At 45.5% G+C, this 14815-nt stretch overlaps 1 protein-coding gene across 2 annotated transcripts; it reads right to left on the bottom strand.

Annotated features, from left to right (window-relative positions):
• Positions 1-462: 462 nt before the first annotated feature.
• Positions 463-13953, bottom strand: LOC112994432 (cytochrome b5). 2 transcript variants are annotated; one of them, XM_064519871.1, is made up of 5 exons: positions 13629-13949; positions 6244-6372; positions 5696-5722; positions 2236-2267; positions 463-1229 (listed from the first exon to the last, which is right to left on the bottom strand). In XM_064519871.1, exons 1-5 carry the CDS (start codon positions 13782-13784, stop codon positions 1139-1141), a joined length of 435 nt encoding a protein of 144 aa, XP_064375941.1. In that variant the 5' UTR covers positions 13785-13949; the 3' UTR covers positions 463-1138. The 2 variants fall into 2 exon arrangements, with proteins under 2 accessions (XP_064375941.1, XP_064375942.1); XM_064519872.1 differs by lacking the exon at positions 5696-5722 and having other exon boundaries at positions 13629-13953.
• Positions 13954-14815: the final 862 nt, after the last annotated feature.

The following is a 14815-nucleotide window of genomic DNA, read 5'->3' as shown; positions in this document are numbered from 1 at the left end:
GAGGAACCAATGTCACACGGTGCCACTGAAGGACATCAGACACCAGAACCGAGTTCCCTTTTCCCAGCATTGTTACCCCAGTTCCTGAAGCTGGAAGGATTCACATCTTACAATGCATGAAGCACCTTACATCGTCTCCGCACTGGTGGAGGCTGACTACGCAATAAGCAAAAAGAGTGGAAAGGAAGAACATCTTACTCTAATTCCAGGACAGAACCATCATTATGCTTCAATTCCCAAATGGATTTTTTTCCCTTTTCATTTTGGGAGAAGAGGCAGTGCTTGGGTTTTTTTCCCCCATCTGGTCTAGATTCACAGTAAGAAAGAATGAGTTTTGTTTCCAATACACGTGTCAGACTAAGACTTTGGGAAGAAAGAAAATCTCCATTTCAAGAAGCCACGTGTCAGTTCCTGTTTCTGGTATCACCCCATGCAGCACAAATGCACCCAGACAAACCAAGATCCAAGGTATAAATTGTTTCATAGAATATACATGTTAAAGGGACAAGTACAAATATTACAAAATGAACCGAATCGCTTTTAAAATACTTATATTTGTTTAACCGTTAAAAACAGACACGTACAGAAAGAGGTAGCAAAGCTAACAATTTCCTGCTGCTCCAGTTAGTGTTGCCTGCATGCACTGGGGAAGCCACTGTGGTACTGGATCTCCAGACATCTTTTCTGGAAAGGACTGTAGACAACTTGCAGTTTATTTCCTACAACGCTATGTGAAAGACTGAGGCAATCCACAGGCTCACTAGCAGCTGTTTCATGTTGTCTGTCTGGCTTAACAAAAAAGGCATTGAAAGAAGAAGGTTATCTGTGTTTTACTGCACAGAGAGAGCGCGAGGGCGTGCGCGGGCACGCACACGCGAGGGAGACCACACACAGACGTAAAGGAGTAACAGGAAGCTGCACTTGCCCTGCCACAGAGCGAAGGGAATGTAAGACAAGGTCTGCTTGTCCCAGAGCTGGGATAGACAGAGTTTGGTATTAGCTTGGTCCATGGATATCAACATCACTTTACAGACTCAAAGCTAAAAGCAAAGCATAAAAGGTTATGGAAACCAGAATTCCACGTGGTGCATGCACACACTCTCGCTTTCAGGCTTTCCAAGGTTCCAGCACGGGCAGTTCAAGAGGATCTCCCATCCAACATGTAATACCGATACATTAAACCTATGACCAGCGCTCCGAAGATGGGGATTAGCCATGTTGACCAGAAACTACAGGGAGAAAACAAAGACAAAAAACCCACACACAACATAAAACAGAAGAAAGTATCAAGTTAATAATTTATTCAAGATGTTTGACACTTACTACACGTCTGTTTCGATCTAGGAAACTCTCAGGAGCTGTCTCATCAGCTAAGAGACCAAGCCCATAGGCCTCAGACAGCTCTAGCAGTCCTCCCACTCAGTGGTCTGCCCGGCCCCTGAGCACGGCCCCTACCACTGCAAGGATGGCTTAGTTGCTTATAAAACAGCAGCTGAACTGCTGAAGTTTCCAGCCTGGCACATACAGAAACCAATCTGTTTTTTGTTTTTGGTTGTTTTTCTTTTCTTAAATAAGCCAGGCTGTAATTTGTGCTATACAAACAGCTGAGTTGACTCAAGGATAGAAATTGCTACAGCTATCCCACAATAAATCTTCTTCGCTCATAAACCAGAAGCCACAGGCAGTGGTAGGAACTCACCTTCAGCAGCCTCCTTAGCAAAAAAGTTCTGCATCAGCTACGAAAGACCAGAGCCCTACTCTGGTTGTAAGCACTGCTGAAATTTCAGCTGAACTGGGCTGGTTGCTATAAAGACCCTCCAAAAAATGCATATCGCTCTGTTGCACCAGCCCCTGGCTTGCAGTGATCTGCAGTCACCACCCAAATAGCCACTGTAGCGCAAAGGGACTGCAGCCACAGTCATGTGGGATGAACACATGGGCCAGAAATTGCAAGCTGCAAAATACCAGGGTTTCCGGGCTGCCTGTTCTGCCCAGCGTGGAGCAGGGGACTTCTCACCCCCGGCTGTGCCTCCATCTCCAACAGGGGAGGTGTAGGCTCTAGCAGATAACTCAGTGCGCTCAGTCTGGCAACTTATTTCGGACCATCTGCTTGCTGGAAGGCCAGTGCAGTAATATTGCTGAGGGTTTTTTTTCCCTGTACATTAGAATTAATACGTAGTTCTACAAATGGCAAGTCCCTACCCCTCAATCTCTTATTTTAAGAAGATACTATACCTTGCTTGGCCTGAGGATGTCACATTTGGGTCCTGAAGAAGCAAAGGGAAGGGAGTGAGCAGGGAAAAAAAAGAAACATTAAACATATGCTAATAAAACTACAAGACTGAACATCTGATTACAGAAACAGAGGAAAAATAACGCTCCCCTTTTTTCCTCAAACACCCTGTCTTTTGTGGGGATGCTTCATGGGGATGCTTGCCTTCTTCCCTACCTCTGCATTCTTTCCATCAATCCAATTCCTCCCGCCCAGTCCTCAACCTCATGCTGGAAGCTACACCTCTTTCAAATGAAAGCAGGCCTTGCTCATCACCTCTCAAACCTGTCTCTTCATTTTATATGCTGCAAGTGAGAACTTGCAGACTCCCTCTGCTTAGTATGGACAACCCTTTCCCCATGATCCCTTCTCCAAAGCTGTGTCCACTTCCCCATTTTCTATGCTACTGTCTGATCACTCAAGCATATAACCTCAAGGTTCTCTTCTGCTCCTCCCTTGCATACAAACGGTTTCCAAAGTTCAATATTTCTTCTTTCATAAAGTTTTGAGGATTTGAGGATAACCACTTCTGTCTAGTCACCTGAAATTCTCACTGAGGCTTTCATCAACTGTGTTGACTACTGCACGTCCTCTTGCTCTATGGCCTGGCTGATGCAACGTTACTGCTCTCCAGTCTAATCAATATCTACCTGCCCAAAATCACTTTCCTGCCCATCCTAAACAGTATTATCTCCACTCCTGAGGGTCTCACTGCTTTCCTGTCTGCCATAATACATTCAGTGGATGCTAAACATTGACACTTACCTGGGGGGAGTCACCTTTGAGCTGAATTACAAGAGTGTATATGTACAGCATTTGTTTTTGTGCCCTCCCCCATTTTTCTTGCACTATTGACTGCTATCTCTTGGTATCATTTTTAAAAATAGGCCAAAATATAATTTAAAACTGATTTTGCACATTGAAAAAGCAGCTCTTAGCTGTTAATATGGAAAAAAAGCAGATCTTAGCTGTTAATAAGTCACTGGACTTTCTCCTTAGAGGCTTTTGCAAATTCTGATAACAATAGAAGAGAAATCAATTTTCCTGTTCACCAGTAAACATCAGAGATTTAATAAGGTTAATCTGCCACTTATCCTGGTGCTCCCCTGTCTTTCCTTAGACAGTATTATAATTCATATTTTTTAAATAGATCTAAACAAAAAAGTAATTTGCAAAAATGTTTAACTCTTATATCCAAGAGAGCTATTCAGATTAATACTTATTTCTATGCATACTTCAGGCCTGTGATTCCATTTGTGAAATAGAGTTGAATCAAATAATAAACTGAAAGATAAATATATGCATAATCATGCAGCTCCACTTTATAACTAAGAGTAGGTTTTACCTAGCCTGAGCTACTCTTTCTATAGCTAACTAAAACAAACAAACATTCCCAAGGGCTTCAGTTGCTGCTCTCTCTGTTGACAGTTTCCTTACTGATTCCTGGTACTCTGCAAGTGGCCCTGCTTCGAACAACATCTAATGAAAGCGTTGTTGAAGGCAGAGCTGTCTCTGGTCCAAGCCTTCAAGCCAACCAAGAAGAGAAGCCAGCTGCAAGACACATGTTTACCTCCCAAATGGGATTCTATTTATTACCATTTCCCCATCCCCATCCATTTCAAAGGCATTTTTGCAACACTGTGTCCCATTCTGATCCAGGAGTACCTGAGTTTTAAGCAACACCAGTGATTTCTCAGGCAGTTAACAGAGAATTCTTGTTTTACAGCCAACCCCATGGTGGCTGTGCATGTCTGCTGGCTTGAATGTAACAACACTAACAGCCCAGTGATCAGGACACAGCGAGTTATTAAAAAAAAAAAAGTCTGTGGCTCAAGGTGTGGAAATAACATCACTGATGGCAGGGGAGAGAGGGCACAAAAAACACTTCCAATTTCACACTGAAGTGCCTGCTGAGCTCCTGAGCAAAAACAAAGGAATAATTTGCTTGGCAGATTTATTCGTTACTGTAGTTTGTGTAAACATAAAGCCACAAGCTCCACAGGAAAAAAAAAAAAAAAAAAAAGCGTGACTCAACTTCTTCCTTCATTTTCTGAGCCACAGGCAGTGAGGCACAGCGCGCAGTGCCTCGCAGGGAGTACACAATGGATTTCCATGTAATTAACCCAGCTCCTCCTACTGCTTTGACAAGAATTTATAGCAGCAGTACAGCATCTCTTCTGTCAGACCTGCAGCCTCCAAATCAGCATAAACAATTTATATCTTGCTTCCAGCACCGCTTGTATTTCTTCTAACTTCACATAGAGTCACAGCCCACACTGGGCAACACTGGTGTAGAGGAAGCAATGTCTATTCCTCCTTGGCTAGAACAACCAAGGTTAGTTGAGGCTCATGGAATTTGTTAGAGCAAAAAACTTAAACTCAGAAGCCTAGTGATTGTAAAACATCTGGTTCAAAGTTAGGTTTGACAACACAACATTTCTCCCTTAGCTTGCCCTAGCTCCACATAAGAGCTGTGTAAACTTGGCCACCCAAAAAACAGTATAACTTAGTAGTAAGCAGGAAAAACAGCCATCCACAGAGGAGTTGTATGTCTGAACATGCACCTAGCAAAAGAGAGAGCTCCAGCTTTCCTCCAGTAAACATAAAATTAGTGAGGCCATGCCCTGCCCCATGGGAACGAATTTTGTAGTTTTAAAAAAGAGAATTCCTCTAACATGCAACATTTGGCATGTCTAAGTCTCACAAACTTAGTATATGTGTTTCATATACTGGGTATGAAAAAAGAATCCAGATAAGTTTAAATTGTTGTCAGCAAAGGAAATCTATAGCTTCTGGCAAATTTACCTATTTTAAAAATTTAAATTTCTGTTTAGTGGCTAAATTTACAGCACTTTAAATATAATCATCTCTTCCCACCAGTTCAGTGCAGCTCACTCCATATGAAAAAGAGGAGCTGTTTAGCTACCCACAGCAATATTACATTAGAGCTTGCAACAGAAAAATTAAGTATAATACTTCATCTATTACAATTACAAGGGGGATCTTTTGTAGATGGCTTGACAAAGAATTCCAGTTCCAGGCAAGAATGCTTTGAAAGCCCAGAAGCAAAGGACCAAGCAACCAAGCATACAGGCAATACAAGAGAACGCTTAGGCAGCTCTTTCTATCTCTTCATCCCCATTTTGAGAGCCCTGCTATGACTGGCACTGAATGGAGCACCCCTGCCCCAAAAGCATCAGTCTACAAGATTAAAGTAATTCTCCTGTGTAAGTAGAACTCTTTCTAGGTGTCTTCAAACTGTTTAATTAATGCTTTGCACAATATTTTCCATTTAGGGCAAACCCCAAAGCCATTAAGAAAAAAAAATACTACAGGGAAAAATATAGAATATATACTAATTTAACATAGTATAATTTTCTCAGCATTAAATTAAAATGGAAAAGTAAAACAGTAATAGCTTACCTTAGAACCTTCATTTTTACGGTCATGCTGTCAAAGGAAAAAAAAAAAGCAAAAAAAAGCACTGACTTTAAGAGAAGCCTGTAGTCATCATGAAGGAATTGTTCTGTACACAGTCCTCCTCATATCTGCAATTGCCTTAACTCCAGTTTTCAAACCAATTATACCTTCAGCACCCAAAGGCACTAGCTCTGTAGCAGGCAGGAAGCTGGTGTTCGTGCTTTGGCCCTGTGAACTCTCACCCTCCTGAACTCTAAACTACAAGGCAAGGGGAAGTTATGGTACCACCAGCTAAGCAGGGAACTGATTAGATTAGCTTCTTTAAGTGATACTTATTTAACTGTAGTCAGAAATCAGTTCTGAATGGTGGAAAGAGAAGACTCATTCTGTTTTGTTTCCTCAACAGAGGTCCTGGATGATACACAGACTGTACAAAAACCTAACTTATCTTGCAAGGCACATCTTGGTGTATTTGTTTGCTGGGTTACATAAAGGAGGGTCAGACTTTTACAGTGTTTGAAAGAAGACTGTCATGCCCAACTGGTCCTTACCGGGTGGATCTCTCCTATGTAGTACTGCTTGAGCATTTCCCGGGCATCCGTGGAATGCCCAACATCTTCAAAGCTCTCTGTGGCATCTCTACCAGCCTGTTCGAGCAAAACCTCTTCTCCACCTGGATGCTGGAAAAGAAGACTTCAGGTGAGCAAAGGGCTAGACGCAAAAAAAAAGCACCTCTCTCCTAACCCTTCCAGGTCACCACCGATGCTCCAAGACAACATCACACAATAAACCCTGCCGAAGATTGAAGTGCCCAACCTCTCTGCACACAGTCACAGACATGTCAGACCACAACCCTAATGTCAAACAGAGGCATCTGATGTGTCAGAAACAGCCTGAGTGGTATAAACTGACAAAAGACTCTGATGCAATTCTGTTTTCCTTGATGGGTTGGGCTCCTCTCTAGCACTGTCAATACCCTAATTCCAGGAACAGATCTGGCAATGGAAAGCACTAACCACAAGGCCAGCAAAGTACAATCTCTTTACAGCGTGTGCGTGTGTGTGTGAACAAATAGTTCGGTTTAAACTATCAGCTAATCCAGTTAAACCAATAAAGAGATCAGGATTCTGAATACACACACAGCGACTAACCCAGTTTTCTAGAGCATCAGGCACCTAAACTCACTAATTGAGAAGATGAGACTTGTTCACAGCTGCCTGAAAATACCCCTGCAACCTACAAGTCTGGAACAGGAGAAGAGACGTTAGACTAAATTTCAGATCAAAGGACTGAAACACCTGTTTCTCTCTGCAATACGCTTTTTCTTCACACAGACATAGAACAGTTGTCAATGCCCCTCTTCCTTCAGACTGTCTGTTTTTGCTGCCAAAAGTCTAGATATTCCCCCTTGGATATCACACCTCATACCAAACATACTCAGTTACGGACACAAAACCAGTCCAGTTGTTTACTCCAGTGAGTTGTTGTGGCCAATTCTGCAGTCCTCATACCAGAGCTTTTTATTCTGAATAAATCCCTTCGTTGGCCAAGTATGTAAGAAAACCACCAATGTGGAGCTTTCTCAGCAGCCACGAAGGGCAAAGTCCGCAGTCCTAGGACACGGTTTGGTTTTACAGCTACGGCAATCTAATGAGTAGCTGCTGGCAAGGCAGGCTCCACTCTGCTCCTTCTGCGTCCTGCTGCCGTTTCTCATGCCCCAACGCTCATACTTATTTGATCTCAGAGGGAGTCAGAGCAGGGACTACGCTAGCAGAAAACCAACCCTGCAGAAGAGAAAAGGAACTGATTGCCTGCCAGGGTAGCCAGACAGGAGCTCCGTGAACCAGCTCACTGCAGAGCCAAACGCATATGTCTGCTCACACGAAGGAGCGGACAGGAGCACACAGGCTGGAGCAAGACCACCCTTTAGACCACCTCTCTGTAGTACTATTTACTTTAAGCCTTCAAAGACTCCTTAGGAATGGCTCACCAGAAATCTCATTTCAAATGGAAAAATACCAGAACTAAGATTTTAAAGAATTAACCTTATTTTCCTCATCATCAACCCTAAAACAAAAGGCAAAATCCCTCAAAAACAGGGAAAATGGAGTGTGTGTTGGCTTTCGGTAACAGCCTGTCTTTGCATGTACAAGAGAAGAAAAATGGTAAAGTAAGTATAAGAGAAAAGAATGGTAAAGTTTACTTCTCCTTACATGTTTGGGTCTGAAGCCTTTCTATGCACTCGCTAAATCCACAAGTAAGAGAAAAAAAACCTCTATTCGTGCACATCTGTTCTTCACTATAATCTCCAAGTCAAAAAAAAAAAAAAAAAAAGAAAAGAAAAGAAGAAGAAAACCTCTTCAATATTTTTGGCATGTCGTATTTCTGAAAGGACTCCCTACTCTAGACACCTACATCTGCAGCCAGACAGCTCTTACCTTGTCATACCTGAGCAAATGTAAAAAGAGACTATTTATACAAGAAGTCATTTACTCCACCACAGAACTTCCCCAAACTACAGCTCCTGCAGGAAAACACAAAAACTGCAAGAAGCATTACGGACTCAGAAAAAAACCTGTATTTCCAGAGGAAATAATGGCTGAAATGAAGGTTTGTCCATTCCAGAAAGAAGCAGACAGAAGCAAACGAGATCCAGCAGAGGTGGGCCCAGCAGCCCCTCCTCGCAAGCCTTCCACAACGACAGGAGCGTAACTGGAATCTCCTCGTCACTGGAGTCAGGAACATGCACAATAAATGAAGTACACACTGACAGCAACAACAGTCTCGTAGCACCAGTTCTGGAAGGATATGACCAATGCCACTGAGTGGAGAAAGCAGGGAGTTTTATGGGAAGAACACTCTCACTTGGAAAGGAAAGCCACAACCACCATCGCTAATACAAGCCGCTCTGCAGAGTCCCTGACCCAGCGAGCGCAGGAAGAGCATTCGCCTGCCCTTGTCCCGTCGGGAGATCTAAGGGGGAGTAAAACCCAAGACTTACTCATTCTCTGCAACACTTAGAGCTACAGCAGATGCTCTTGAAAGGATCATTTTAGTGTGTTGTTTGAATCAACTTCTCTACATTATTTTTTCCAAACTGGGTCCCACAAGGCAGCAAAGAACAGCAGAATTAGGGAGCTGTATAACCCCAAATTCACTCCAAGCTCACTTTAAACATGTCACTGATGCTTTAAAGTGGCAAGTAAAAAAAAGTTTGCTCTTGATGACTCTCCCCATAATGAGCCTTTAGGAGCAGCCCATACAGTTCATGTTGTGTGCTCAGACAGCAAGGTCTTTATTCACGAGACCTCAGAAGATGCCCTGCTCTGGGCAGCCTTTAGGAGTGAGGAGTAAGCAAGCAGCAGCAGCAGGGCAGAAGGTACCGCTGAAAGGAAGGCACCAACAGCGCAACACAGAAACCCACCACGGGAGCTGAGCGCCTAGAGTCACCATTTCACAAAGCCCAAGCGCCAGTCTGCACACGCGTGGCTGACAACTGCTGTTACACACTCACCATAAACTACAAATAAGCTCAGAAGTGACCCTAAGCTCTAAGACTAATTAGATTGCTGGATCAGATAAAACATCAGGTTGAGGAGAAATGCAGAAGCTTTTATTCCTAGCCTCCAATAAGCCATGACAGAAAGAAGTATTACTGTGCAGCAATAACGTGCCAGTAGTACAGGAGGCCAGAAAAAAAACGGACAAGGAACCACCTAGACAAATGCTGCTCATCAAAGCTTGTTGTAAGACAGGGGATGGGTTTATCCAAGAAGAACTCTGCAGAGCTGGAACAAGCCAGCATGAGCAAGAATAGGTCTTTGATATCCCCCCTTCTCCCTCAGAGAGTCCATGTTTCAGATACATCAGAGTATGTAGGAATTAAGCACAGATTTCTTACGGCTCATGCAGCAAGGAGGTAACCGTCTGACACTTCCCTTAAGTTTTCCCTCTCTACGTTTATCTCAATGATAAGGCTCTTAACTACCAGGTCTTCAGAGCATAGACCCTACCTTAGCCTTATACTTTCCTGGAAGGCATGTAGCTTTCTGTTAGCACAATATAATTTTAAAAGAGAAGCTATTAATAAATGTCTATTTCCTTTTCTTGTGAAATGTGTATTTCCTTCTCTTGTAACTGACTGACAAATTTGGGCTGTAGTGGTCACAACCTAGACTCTTTCCACATGGAAACTCATTCAAACAGATTTCTGGTCACACTTATCACAGGTAAGATAAACACATGCCAGGACATGAAGCCCTGGTGGCTGCAGAACTCAGATAACCTATAAAAGGGTACACTGAAGAAACATGCATCTCTGAACTCTTCCAGTCTTATGTAAAACAGAGATAAAACACATCCCTCTATCACAGGAATGCCTGTAAGAATAAGTACATCACAGATTATGCCCAAATTAAAAGCCACCGATTATAATATTGCTGTGGCGGGGGTGTAAGTGTGAGCAGTGGGCAGCACCATACCTCAGAGAGCCTGTCAGAGAGGTACATCTGCCCTTCGACTTCCTCACCTACCATTCACACCTGCCTGAGGAGCTACCCCTTTTTGCTCTAGCCACAGTCTACATTTGCTTTTCTAGACAACTGCAGTTCAGGAGTACTTTGTATCATGCACATTGGTGTTCTGGTTTACCTAGATTTGGAAGGAAATTAGAGAATTTCAAATCTGAGATAGCTTTATGGTAATAATCCCACTCCATTTTAAGCACTTACAGGCTTTCTGAAGCACAAGAGAGATTCCAAATCTCTTGGAAACACCTATGAAATTTTAGATGCTGTCTTTGCACATCTCCTGCATTTTGTTCATGTTCTTATAATTCAGTAGGCTTTTGCTAGATGATAAATGTGTCTTAGTTGTTGCTTCTGTTACAGAACAAATAACATAAATTAGAAGTTTAAATTGATCTATATTGCAACCAACAAACAGATTCTGAATTGGCTAAATAATGGATGACCCGCTGTACTTCGTTTGCAGGAATCACAAAGCAAAATTCAACAATATTTTAGCATTGAGGCTTCTTAGAGATTATGCAATCACTCTGAGATAACACTTCAGTGGAATTCAGCAATCCTGTACAAATAATCTATGGCCAAGGGCCAGAAAGGGCAACAATTAGACACTGCTTCAGTGATTACACAGGATCAAGAGGAAATATCATACACTGAAACTCTGACATCTGCAGCTAGAGCAGTTGAGAGCTCTAACGCAAAACAATTTATCAGACACAACAGTAACTTCTAAACAAGACAAGCATTTCTGCTTCTCAGCATCTACACGTTGTTTCCCTGTCATCGGACTGATTACAGTGGGTAATAAAGTGTACTTTTGCCAATAAATTAGAGCCTGATCTACATTTACAAGTTTCACTATGTCAGTGAGGGCTGTGCACAACAGAGAGATGTTGTGCTAGCCATTCTGCCACAGTTAAAAGAGTGGCCATACTCCTCTTTCCTTCCCTAATCCAAGTAGATCTTTTTCATGTTACAACAAGGCAAATGGGACAAAGGGCTTGGGAAGGGCAATGCCAAATACCACTGCAAGATAACATTCAGATCACTGCTAAACCTGCTATTCATCACCTCACTCGCCGTGGTGGAGCGAAACGTTTTTCTGGACTCATTTATAAAAAGATATCTGAGGAATGCTGAGAGTGTCCCAGGGAGCACGTCCCAGATGCCTCTACTCACACTGAGAACACCGAGATGACAACTGACTACTACGGACTCAGTCCACGCTCCAAAACACAGGGTCATTCACTCTATGGGCCTGGGGGTAAATATCTTGAAAATATTTTTCTAACAGTAAGTCTGAAAAGCGATAAGCAGCAACCATAATTGAACTCTGAGGCAAGTGTAGGACAAGGCATGTACTTTCTCCAAGCACTTCCCGGCCTCCAGCTGGTTTTGGCTCTTCCTAAGCCCCCGCTGTTTTGCCACTTAGTAACCAACAGTGAATTGCTTTTCCAGGTTCTTGTCCTTTCTTCCTCCGAATCCCTGTAAATTTCTTGCACCCACAATAGCCTTCGGCAAGGAGTTCCACAAGTCTGTTCCCTACTGTGTGAAGAAACACTGTTTGTTTGTTTTGAACCTGGCTCTAACCAGCTCAGATGTTTAGATGTAGGCAAACCTGAAGGATTTCAGAAACGAGTGGACTAAGAGACGTTCTTTAAAACACACGTGCCAACCTGTCTGTTTCATTTGGTCAAGAGAGCTAACTCGGCCCGCAGCTTTGCATTCCGCTGCACTCTTTCAGGAATTTGTCAGGTGCCCAGATTACAGATCTGGCCTGATGCAAGGGAGCGCAAGCATCAGAGGGGACACGCGTGCAAGAGGCGGCAATCAGCAGCTCAAACAGTCCCCACGTGCCAGCTTGAAAACTCCTGGCCCTGTGAAGAGACGCAAGGCTAAGAACCTGACTACCTTAACTCAACTTGTAGCTCCACATTTAACAGCTTCTTGAGCTAGAGTAACACCCAACAAGATTGCCTTCTCTTTCCCACCCTGCTTAGGAGCCTTTACAGAGCAGTTTGTGTCCTATTGTAGATGTATCCGATGAAATGAACAACTGCTCCCTCACCTCAGCCACATCTATGGGCTCTCCTGTAAAACGAACAGCTGAATATGAGCCGATGTTTCTTCATTCCACTACTGCTGTACAGCACCAAAGCCAGACTTCCACAAGGCACCATCCCACTGTCCCACAGACATTCATTTCAAGCTTTTCAGTGCACTGGGTGTCTAGGATCTCTGTCAAGCGGTGTCTTATAAACACCCAAGAACGACATTTGCTCAGCAGGCTGTTTTTCAGACCCTGCACCTGTCAAAGACGCATCTGTAAACAATGCTGGAGTATCAACAGTAGACACAGGTGAGCAAAGGACCTAGAAGCCAGGATTAATTTATGGTCCTATAAAGAAAAAGCAGGATTTTTTTACTGCAAAAGTTGCAAACAGTGCAAAGCTGACTACAGCAAAGACCAATTCAAGCCACCAAATGTCAAATTGCACACTGAAATGTCCTAGAAGTTCCCTTAGAAAAAAAGTTGGGGAGAAATCTCAAAGTGTAAGTCAGATTCTGAATGAAGTATTATGATACTGGATCCAAGCAACAAAACGGATCGTGTCCAACTTCACAAATAAATACTGGAAAGCTAAACAGAAAGCCACTACTTCCAGGTGCCAAACCATTGCAAAAAAAGCTGCCATGTTATCTTTCTCTCTTCCTATCTGATAAGCCTCTATACCTCACCAAATTAGCCTCATCGTTGTATGTTATGTTATGACTACACAGAAGACATGCTTTAATGATATATGCCTAGAGGAAAATCAAAGCTGAATTTAGAAAGGCAAAAGTAGCAAGCAGGAACATGCACATTTTCAATGAGGTGTTCTTCTTTCAAAGCTGTTTCAGACCCATTTTCAGCACGCTATTCTGAGCTGGGATAAAAATCCTTTGAAACTTTATCACCATTTCTTCCCACTCTATCCGTAGCGCCAAACACTGGCGATACCGCTCTCAGCTGTCTTGAGCACAGAGGTCACGAGCATTGGGTCTAAAAGCAGTTTCTGTCCCTACAGCCAAGAGATTCTGTCCCCCAGACCCCCCCCCCGGGGGCCTCCCCTCCTCTCCCCCCCCAGCCCTCCCTCCTCCCTCACCCCCCCCGGCTCCTTTCAGCCCCCCCACAGGCCACCCAGCCTCTTCCCTTCCCCCCCAATCCCCCTCCGGCCCCTTCCCCTCCCCCCTCAGCCCCCCCAACCCCTTCCCCTCCCCCCTTGCCCCCCCCGGGCCCTCTCCCCCCCCCCAGCCCGTCCAGGCCCCTTCCTCTCCCCCCTCACCCCCCCAGGCCCTGCCCTTCCCCTCATCCCCCCCCCCCCCCCCGCTCCCGGACGGGACGGGACTCCGCCCCCGCCCTGCCTCACCTCCTCCAGGAAGCGGGTGACATCGTAGACCCGCCCGTGGATGACCAGCCAGGCCTCGCGGCTGCAGTTCCGCCTCGCCACCTCCTCCAGGGTGAAGACGGGCGCGCCCGCCGCCTCCGCGCAGCCCCCGGCCTCCTTGCATCCCTCCAGCTCCATGCCGGCCGCTAGCCGCTTCGCGGAACCACGCGCTTGGCCTACGGCAGCCGCCGTAGCGATCGCCAACGCCCCCCTCCCGTCCCCTGCCTGTGGCTCGCGGCCGAGTCCGCCGGCTCCCAGCCAATGAGCAACGAGGCGCCGGCAGCGACACAGCCCCAGCGGTGGTGCGACGCCTGGCGGCTAATCAGAGGCGCCGGCTGCAGCCAATGGGAGGGCGGCGCTCCGGCCGCGGGCCAATGGGGAGTCGCCAGAGCGACCGGGCGGGAAGCGCCTCTCCTCGCCTGAGGCAGCGCGTGGCGGTTGCGGGGCTGCAGCCCGGCCTGGCCTGGCCTGGCCTTCGCGGGGCTCGGGGCCGTCCCCGGTCCTGGGGCTCCCTCTGCTCCTGCCCTGCTGGGCGAGCGAAGGGCAGCGCTCCTGGGAGAACAAGCCAGCTATTGCGGGTCCCCCTCAGCTCCCGGGCTGCCCCTGGGCCCTGCCAGGCGGCTGGGCTGGAGCAGCTGCCAGCCCCTGGGTGCTGCGCATGTCTGTGTCCGCTTCCAGGCGGTCTCCAGTAACACACGCGTTTTGAAAAGCCACGTCTCTGTCAGAGATGGCGATGCTCAGCCGTGCTGGGACAGGCTTGTGGCTGTTTCTGCCAGGAAAGCGCGGCAGTGTTACGCTGGCAAGATTCGTTTGTCAGCCTCCAGCTGGGCTGTAGCGCACCTGCGGCTGGCATTTGACTCCAGTGCCAACAGGAACAGCTTCTCACCGCTTCTTTTGATTCTTTATGCACATACATAAAGTAGATGGCTATCTCACAGATCTTTAAGTTATGCCAGTGCTCTAATGTCTTCTTCCTGTGAGTGCTGCAGTTTTATCAGTTTTTAGAAGAAATGTTCATAGACAAATTGCAGAGCGGCTTGGTAGGTTCCCTGTCTCCTGTGAGCCACGCTGAACAGGCTCAAGGGCAGAAAGATTGCTTGGGAGCTCGGGAGCCTCGTAATTTGTGAAGCTAAAGTCTTCATTCATGAACACGCGTTCAGGGCTGTGGA

Source organism: Dromaius novaehollandiae, chromosome 13, assembly GCF_036370855.1.
Source record: "Dromaius novaehollandiae isolate bDroNov1 chromosome 13, bDroNov1.hap1, whole genome shotgun sequence".
Classification (NCBI taxonomy): domain Eukaryota; kingdom Metazoa; phylum Chordata; class Aves; order Casuariiformes; family Dromaiidae; genus Dromaius; species Dromaius novaehollandiae.
Note: the sequence above shows the minus strand (reverse complement) of the source record. Positions and strands in the feature narration are given on the sequence as shown.

Coding starts and splice junctions, on each gene's coding strand:
- LOC112994432 (XM_064519871.1), bottom strand. CDS start 13,784: ATGGAGCTGGAGGGATGCAAGGAGGCCGGGGGCTGCGCGGAGGCGGCG. Junction 5,723..6,243: donor ACATAGGAGAGATCCACCCG/GTAAGGACCAGT, acceptor TTCCTTTGACAG/CATGACCGTAAAAATGAAGG. Junction 2,268..5,695: donor GTAAAAATGAAGGTTCTAAG/GTAAGCTATTAC, acceptor TTGCTTCTTCAG/GACCCAAATGTGACATCCTC.